The 10,091-nt window shown below is 29.2% G+C and overlaps 1 protein-coding gene across 1 annotated transcript; it reads right to left on the reverse strand.

Moving 5' to 3' along the window:
• Positions 1 to 3,007: 3,007 nt before the first annotated feature.
• On the reverse strand, positions 3,008 to 10,091 carry LOC112720739 (cationic amino acid transporter 6, chloroplastic). The gene is made up of 5 exons (XM_025771793.3): positions 9,670 to 10,091; positions 8,640 to 8,862; positions 8,071 to 8,401; positions 6,823 to 7,051; positions 3,008 to 4,040 (listed from the first exon to the last, which is right to left on the reverse strand). Exons 1-5 carry the CDS (start codon positions 10,049 to 10,051, stop codon positions 3,424 to 3,426), a joined length of 1,782 nt encoding a protein of 593 aa, XP_025627578.1. The 5' UTR covers positions 10,052 to 10,091; the 3' UTR covers positions 3,008 to 3,423.

The raw sequence follows: 10,091 nt of genomic DNA on the forward strand, positions 1-10,091 counted from the left end.
CCTGTCGTGGGTTCCATGTATCGTCCAAATGCCGGGTATTCAAAGAATATCACACTAGCCTTTCCCCATCTGGGAACGGAAAAAATAAAGGGGTGAGAACCTAAGATTCCCAATAAGGTACTACACAGAAAACCTAAGGGGTCCACAGCCTAAGTCCAGTAATTCATGAAGTTAAGTTGGAAGTCACATGAACAAATACAAGCACAATTATATAGCAAAATAGAAAATATATGTACAAGTAAATCACAAACTCAAGGAAATGCAGCAACCAAGTACGATGCATGCTTGGTCCTACGCAGGTTATGAACACATGCGTTAGTCGACTACATGAAACCTAACGTTACTCAACCCTACGTTCAGATATGGTTATTCCACTATGTACAATCGCGCACAAGTGCCTGATAAGTTTCAATAAACCATGTACAGTTGCACAATTCTGAGTCTGTTTAGTATTTTTAGTTTTAATTAGAAATCTGGTCCCAAGGAGGCAATAATTCAAATAAGTTAAGAAAATAAATAGGAGTATAAATTTGTTAGCAAGATAATTATATTAAGATATTAGAAGTAAAGGATAGACCCAAAAAACTGTGTAAGTTCCACCAAATGTAAGTTCCACCAAGGTAATGTTGGGCAGACAACCTCACTAATTAAGTGCTCAGTGAGGGAGAGTCTTTGAACCAATAAAATATGGTATGGCACATGTTTTATTAGCTAGGCAGAGACCCCATCTAGAAAAAACGTACTAGTTGGGAGAAGAACACTTGGTCAAAATGGATGTACTGACCGGCTAAGTGTGAATATTCTGGGGAAGATCAGAATTGACTGTGAATATTCTGGGGAGGACCAAAATTAATTATTGGTAGTCCCGATGGACCCAGAGCAGATTGTCTGGTGAGAAGGGGTTAGGTTTGCTTCGACGAAACCAGAGTGGATTATCTGGTGAGAATGGAAAACGTGCAGGGTAAGGACGCCTACCGGGAAAGTCGTTTCTCTTCCAGGTGCATACCTTTGAGTTACATTATTGACTGAGTTGAGAAACTATATCTGATCGTAACCTCGGGTAACATCGGACTGCAGATAGATAACCGACGCATGAGCTCATAGTCTGCACTAGGAACAGACATGCATCATATTGTTTGCGCATTTGATTATGATTGTTTACTTCTTATTCTTCCTGTTGGTGCTATTTGCTTCTTGTATATTGCTTGTACCTTTACTGTGTTTGTGTTTTATATAATTGCGTGATATTAAGTAGAGGATAAGTGCAACTAGGAGTATTTGCTTCTTTGCAGACCTATGCCTCGATGGTAGAATGATTGTAGGATAGATGGTCTTTGTTCCTTAGATTCTACTTTCTTTCACTTTTGTAGCATTTTTGAGGTATAAGACTTAATATTTTTTTTGTTAGTCCAGGTACCAGTCTAGAGGTTTTCTACATGAACTAAGTATTTGGAAGTTGTGAGTTGTATATATGTCTATATGTGTATATATCTAAGTATATCGAGTTTGTATGAACTAACTTGAGAAGTATATATGTATGAAAATTTTTTCTGTAATCTCGTTGTTATTTGATTTTGCTGTTAGTTTAATATTTATTTTATATCGTATATCTCTGATGATGTTTTTTATTGTGGCTAATGGGTTTATTAAGAAAAATTAGATAATAAAAACAAGCTAACATACGCGATTCCATTAGTAAGAAAGACTCATATGTAGTAAATATTATCGAGTCTAGAGTTTTATAGGGTTATTGAGAAGTAACACCTGATGACTGAGAGTGATCCAGACCTGCCGAAAATTGGGTCGTAACAAAATGCACACTTTCTCTCTCTCTCTCTCTCTCTCTCTCTCTCAAAAACTCGGTTCTTTCTCTCTCAATTCTCACTAGATTTGTCAAAATTTTACTTTAGGTGGTTGCTTAAATAAAAGGCTGAAATAAACATGCAATTATGGTGGTAAAAGAGTACTAAAATCTGAGGCCAAGGTCTAGAGAGTAAGGAGAGAGGGGCGTGAATTCAAGGAGCTTGAGTCATGGCTTATTAAGTGATGTTTATCCACAGTTGACTACAATTAATTGCTCAAGATTAAAAACACTACCACAAGAGTAAAAGAGAGAGGAAATTTGGTCACTTTAGGGAGAGAGTGAACCATGTTACTTGAAAATGAAGAAAGAGAATTCGTAGTCTTTAGGAAGTATTTCCAGAAAATTAGGATGAGGTTTGCCTCAAACTAAATTTTATCACGTCGTAAATTAATAAACGACTGAGATTTATTTTTAAAAGAATAAATTAAGAATGAGTGGTTGAGATTAATCCTAAAATATGATTACCAAGGACACGATTACATTTATTATTGATTCCATGGTTTTTCGGAGAGTTGACTTTTTTTGACACGCACAAAACTGTCATTAAAAGAAAACTCCAAATCAAAAAATTTATAATAAAAAAAAGGGGATCAAAATAAATGTGAGTAGATCTCTCCTAGGTCAAATTTGACTAAAAGAATTTATTATTCTCGTAAAATCAAATTTGACTCATTTATTATCATATTTAATATTTATTTTTGTCTTTTTATTTATTTATTTTTTTATTTGAATCCGACTCACTAAATCATAAATCATGATGAACTGTAATTTTATATTCTACGAAATAAGTTACAAAATAGTCAAAAATTTCTGTTTACCAAAAATCGAGTCCTTACAATGTTAATGCATATAAGTATACGTATATAATTAGGATTTAAAGCTAATTGCGTGCTACTTCATTTCAACTTTATGTAATGTCTTTTAAAAGATAATTTCCATCTCATATTTTTTAAAGAAAAGTTCATAAGATAATAAATAAATGTTCTTATATTATGTAAATATTTTAGTGGTTCATATAATATTCTTTTTATGAGCGATATCATAATAACTTAAGTATATGATATTCTGTTAAAAAGATATTAATTTACTCTATTCATCATTTCAAAATATTTTGAGCACATTGAATTTATTACACCTCGCACATGTTGAAGAAAATTTAGTAAGGAAATGCCTTGGAGTCCTCTGCATTTCCCTCTCTCTCATCCTGATAAAACATAATAGTGTTTTTTACACCTACTATTCAACAAAAGATTCAAATATGTTGTTCCCATCATTGCTATATAATTAACAACCCTATCAATATAATTATCATTTCAACCATAATCTATATCTGTTTATTGCCAACTAACATTAATTAGTGTAGCATGCTGAAGAAATTGCTTCGCCAGATATAATGCAAGCACTTGAGTTTCAGCCTTAGCTTATATATACAACTAGACTAACTTTGGATCAAGTTATTTGATTATGCTTCAATTAACAATGATTAATAATATTGCACTTGAATTTCAACCTCCTTCGCTTGTCAATTATTGGAGTAATATATATGCTTCAACATATAATTAGTGCACTTGTATTTCAACCTTAGCTTGCAAATTGGATTCAGCTGATGATGGATTATTGTTATTATTATTAACAATAGTCATCATCTCAATCTCCTCAGCTTGATAAGTAGAATGCACACCATAGAGAACATAGAAGAGTGTGATGAAGCATGACCATATAGCAAACCTTTGAAAAGAGAGTAGCTTCAACGTTGTCATTAGGAAAACATTAAGGAATATGGACAGAGCGGGTGGCCAAGGCATAAATGGGACCAACCAATGAGGAGGATCTTGTTGAGTTAGGGTTATTACGACTTTATTACTATTATTGTGCATGACCACCACAAGTTGAAAAAATGCTGTGATGGTTATGAAGAGAGCACCAAAGAGGAGTAGGCCCCACCATTGTTGATTGAATTTCCATGATAAGGAGAAGCATAGTGAACTTAGGGAGAGGAGGAAAAGGAACAAGAGTGTGTAGAGAGGAGGGGCATTATGGGTATTTTGGGTGATGGAGTATCTACGGTAGATGAGAGCATTGGCTACAAGGTAGAACACCATAAGAGTGCCTATGCTCACCAACTCAATTATAATGTCAAGCTCCGTGAAAAGTGCAATTGATGCTGTGCATAGCCCTACAAATACAATCAACAGGAAATATTTGGGTTGGAATTAATTAGATATTATTGTAAGATAACAATCAAGTACAATTTTTTTCTTTTTGAAAAAAAAATATATATTGTGATATACGGTATACCTATAATGTGTGTCGATTTAGGTATGTGTGTTATTTTATGGAATAAGGATCTAATTTGAGAAATATATACATTATATTTAATATTAAATAATAAAAAAGATATGAATCAACATAATGCTTTCATGTACTAGAGTATTACCGGGTATTTGGTACCTGTCAAGTCACAGTTTTATGTATAGATGTATATACTGCATATGATATAAAAGTGAAAAGTCAACTAATTTATTGATTAAGGGTTGTATGCAAGTAACCTTCAAAATTTGAAGATATAGTAGCTAGGTTTGATTTTCATTATAACTATTTTCACATTATTTCTAGAGGCTTGCACGGATGTGGATGTGGTTCAATCGACCCGAATCAGTTTGTTCGCATATGAGTTATAAGTATATAGATCTGTGGAATAATATATATGAGTATAGAAAAATAAATTAAAAAGGAAATGAAAAACATGACGGTTACAAAAAGTAATCTACACTATAAATATATATAAATATAAATTAACCAAATTTTGATGACTTATGGAATACAATTTTTTTTTTTTTTTTGGGTGTCTTTGAAATACAAAGTTTAACATGATATGAAATTAAATAAACTTAATCGAGGAAGTGAAAAACGAAATTTTTTCACACGACGGTGAGAAAGGATTTATTATACATATAGGTGTAGACAGTAGTTTTATTATCTAGTATTCTGATGTTTGTGAATTTAGACGTGAACCTGTTCCACCTTAATAGGACTAGTGAAATTAGGTAGAAAAATTATTGTGAGATCTGAAAGCAAGTCATTATTCTACTTTGATTTAATTTATTAATCACCTCTATTTTAAAAGTCACTACTTTAATACTCTTGATCACTGTAATTCTTTTTTTTTTTCTCATGATATGTGCCCCGAATACGATAGCTTAATGAAAAATCTAATTGTAAACCTGAATTCTATTTAAAAGTCTGTCATTATTAGTAATTAATATATACATAAGACAAAATTTAAACTCTCGACAGATGAATGATATAACCACTCAACTAAAATAAGTTGATTTAAATACCATAAAACTAATTTAGAGCATCTAATAAATTAAGAGAGCGAAAGTATATCTCATCTAAGTATGAGGAGTGCTTCAACAATAAGTACTTATTTGAACTTATGGAGTTATTAATATGATTTGATCATATAATGTTTTGTGGTAACCGAGTTACTTTTTAAAATTTTTTAATTACTACTATTTGATTATTAGAATTTCAGGTAATATTCAAGAGTGTGAGGTTATAGGACAAAAAATTAAGTAAAAGTTGCTGCAGCAGCAGATTGATTAGTTTTATATGGTATAAGTAACTGTACAATTTTAATTTTTAAATAAAAATGAAAAATATTTATTTCTAATAATATAATTTTAAATTGCTTTCTAATGGTAATAATATAATAAAAAATAATAACAAATCATAACATATAATCTTTAGGTTTATGTGATTAAGTGATTCTCAACCTTATTTAAATAATTATTATATAAGAAGACTGATAAAAAATCAGATAAGATTTGGTTTGGTAAAATTTTTTGAAGGAGTGGCATAAATATTTTATTTTGTGTTTAGTAAATAAAAAAGTTTATATGTTTGTGCTTATAATTTTTAAAAATTAAAGATATTTTTGAAAATATTTAAAAAAAAACTTTTTAAAATTAGCTTATACTTATTAATAAAAAATCTAATATAATCTCATTTATTAATTAATATCCAAATTTAATTTTTATATTAATATTTATTATAATATTTTTAAATTTTAAAAATTATTTACTAAACGCATTTGTTGTTATTTATATTTATTAAAAATTATTTTTAATTTAATTTACTAAATATAAATACTACAACTTTTGAAAAATTATCTTTTAAAAATTAATTTTTATAAACAATTTTTAAAAATAAAAATTTTATAGCCTAATTATATTAACAAAAAGTTGCTCAACATATATATATATAGCCAAATAAAGCAAAATATAGATGGAATAATGAACGGAGTTCATAAAAATAATTAATTAAATAAAGCTTCAAAGCATAACTTCTTTTTTATTTTTTTTCAACAAAAGTAGCAACATTACATATATTTTTTAGTCATTTCCATGTGACTGTTGGTTACACGGAAGGGATATGTGTACTCTGTGTAGTAACAGTTAAAGAAACATTATTATATAGAAAAGGTGCATGAGAATGTCAAGTAGATGAGATATTTTTTTAGAAGAAATTAAAGATAGAGATTTAATTTGTTCAGATGGCCTAACATAACATAATAAAATATGTATATCTAATTAATTGAGTTTGAATAATTAGTTTTTTGTCTTAATAATTAATCTAGAAGACATATAAAATAATAGTATATATAAAATATAATTGGGTACTATTATTAATCATGAAACTTTAAAATACTGATAAATTTAACTATTTACAAAAGATAATTTTTATGTAATAAAATATCTTAATAATAATTTTATTCAAGTGTGAATTTGTTCATATTTAAAATTCTTATGAGTAAGAACGCCAGTTTTTTACTTTTTACATATAAATATAAAATTGATTTTATTTATTTATAGATAAATTTATTAACATTCTAAATTTTTATGAATCGAAATTGTAATTTATTTAAATACAATAATATAGTTTATTTTGCTTACCTAAAAATAGTGTGGCATTCAATGGGGTGCCAGTTGAAGGGTGCACTTTGGCTAACCAAGATGGCACCAACCTTGCCCTTCCTATGACACAAAGATATCTTGCTTGGCCTAACATGGCTACCAAGAGAGATGCCACAATCCCCAAACTTGCACCTGCCCCAACTATGTTGCTTGCCCAATTCCAACCAATTTTAAGGAAAGCAATTGAATATGATGCATTATCTGATATCTACCATATCAAATCATGCATACAAAAGAGCAATAATTAATATATAATGCGTATCTTCAATTTATCACTACAAAAAGCTTATATTACATACTGAAAGAAAATAAGTCGTTCTTATCTTTATTATATATTAAACTCACTGTTATACACATAGTAAATAGTTATGGTCCAAACCGTTAAATTTGAGTCTAATAATTAATAAAATAAGTGACGTGACATTAATAACATTACTAATTAAGTTATATTTTTTTGTATGTATTAGAAAAAAAAATAACTAAAATTTTTTTGTGATACTTTTTTTTTTAATTTTTTTTTTGTATAAAAGTCCAAATTTTAATAATCAATCATCAATGTTTTAAAATTAGAGAAAATTTTTTTATATTAGTGATAGTTAGTGGATTAATTTTACCTATTATATACAAAAATCGAATGCTATTAGCTCTTTAATATGCAAATTATTGTGTCAAATTTAATGATGAGACAATATTAAATCTACTGCTTAAAACTATATATTTTTGGAATTGAAATAAGATATTTAAAAGTTTTTAAGACTAAAATATAACGTTTAAAACATTAGAAACTAAATTAAGATTCAATCCAAACGTTTAAAATAATACTTTACTCTTTTATTTAGAAACTATGTATAATATATATCTAATCGTGTGAAAACTTATAAGTGGACTTAAAAGTAACGTTAAGGAATCAATTTTTTTAATTAATATTAGTTAATTTTTTAAAAATTATTTTATAATTTAAATCATAAATCTTTAATTTTAGTATTTAAAATTATAAATTTAAATATTAGAATTGACTAATTAAAAATCAATTTTCTATATTTTTTTATTGACTTAGTCTTCAAATTGTGGGAACCAAAACATGTGATGAAATAAGTTGTGAAGTTCAATTGAAGCTTGTAAGTTGTAAAGAAGCATATATATATAGAATTGATAAGCACATATAATATAATGTATATGGTGATAAATAATTAGAGTTTGACATATAGTTGTGACACTGATACTCACCTTATTGTAAGGAAGCATCATGCACAAAGAGAGGGCCATAAGGCAATAAAGCAAAGTGGTTATAAGAACTGAACCCACAATTCCAATGGGAAGATTCTTGTAAGGATGTTTGACCTCTTCTGCCATGGTTGAAGCTGAGTCATACCCAATGTAACTGAAGTATACTATTGCTGCTCCATCAAGAACACCCCTTACACCAAAAGGGGCTATCCCTTTTGGACTAACCAAGTTTTTTGTACTTCCAATATAATAACCAGCCACTATGATGAATCCAAAGAAAATCACATGGAAGATTGTCATGATTAGGTTCAATATGGAGCTTTCCTTAGTACTGCAAAAATAATTAATAACAAATAAACAAAAGAACCTGTCATTTTCAAACTCCACTAGCACCAATCAATTAATAATAATAAAAATAATAACAACAATAATAATAAAAGTAGTAGTAGTAGTAGTTTATCCTTTCAATCATTTATAAAACCAACACCAAAATGATACCAAACATAGTTTGTTTTGTAACAATAAGAAAACGTAGATTTCTGTTATATTAAAGGAAGAAACAAATTAACCTATGGCACAAGCAGAGAGTAAGAAGCAGTATTAGAGCCACTGCTGGGAAATCCAACATGTTGTAATTCTTTGGCATTCCATGAACTTCAACTCTCCACACATTTGGATCATTTTGTCCAAAAGCAAAGCTCAAATATTCTGTGAAGCTCCTTGCAACAGCAGCATTTGAAAACACATATTCCATTAGTATGTTTGCCCCAGCAAAATATCCCATGAATTCTCCTATATATCACAGATAATCAAAATTTTATTATTAATTAGAAAGAAAATATAGGTAAAATTCAGAAGGAGCTATAGTAGTGGAAGAGAATCAACATTATTATAGTAAAATTATATTAAAGATATAATCATTAATGTGTTTTCTCTTAGTTTAAACTTTTAGGAGCAGCAATTTCATGACATGATAACAGAATTTTCATGACCTAAAAATTTAGAATTCGATTATTAGTGACCCTAAAATAAAAAATTTTAATATAAGACAAAAAAAAACATATTCAAAAAATAACACAAATCCAGAAAGAGACACTTATACAAGAGAATATCATAAATATAATTATTTATGTGTCTCTTTCTATCGATTTTTAAATTTTTAAGAAAAATAGTTTCATCACAAATTACACAATAAAATATTTAATGAAATAGGCCACCGCATATAGTTTTAATAAATTGTGGCCTGGTTACGTTGCAATGTGAAAATTGACGGGAAAATGTTTACATAGTGATCACAACGGTCGATGCCATGTGGATATGGTCCCTTCCTCAACGACAATTTTATAGTTGTATCATTGAATTTGATGGTTGAAACAAGATAGAAATATAGAAATAACGAGACATATAAATATATTATACTAAAAACAGATATGGGATAAAATGTCTCAGACTAAGCTTTTAAAATTCAATCTTTTTCAGAGATAGAAAAACCAGATTTTCTATTATTTTATTGGGTTAAAGATATAACTATTCATCTGTTGTTCTAATATGTTAAAGATATAATGATTGAGGTTAAATAAGGAATGAAAGGAAGCTGACCAAAGGTTAGTCTTAAGTAACTGAAGGCTCCACCAGCAACTGGGACTTGAACAGCAAACTCAGTGTAACACAAAGAAGATAGAAGAGCTGAGATTCCAGCAATGATATATGATATGAATACTGAAGGACCTGAGTGGTGAAGTGCCACAGAACCTGTGGTGACAAAGACACCAACACCAAGCATTCCTCCAACACCAAGAGCAATAAGATCATACCAATTCAGCTTCCTCTTCATGTCTGCACCAGACCTCTGCCTCACTTGGTTCGATTCTTGCTCTGGTGTCCATGTTGCTAGCACCCTTTTTCTCAGCCTCTGAGGGGTTTGGGAAAGAGAGTAAAAGTAGTTTGATAACATTATTGTCATGTTGTTTATGTTAGACATCTTTTTATTATGATTAGTTTAGTTTCTATTTTGCTTCCAT

Source organism: Arachis hypogaea, chromosome 11 (genome assembly GCF_003086295.3).
Source record: "Arachis hypogaea cultivar Tifrunner chromosome 11, arahy.Tifrunner.gnm2.J5K5, whole genome shotgun sequence".
Classification (NCBI taxonomy): domain Eukaryota; kingdom Viridiplantae; phylum Streptophyta; class Magnoliopsida; order Fabales; family Fabaceae; genus Arachis; species Arachis hypogaea.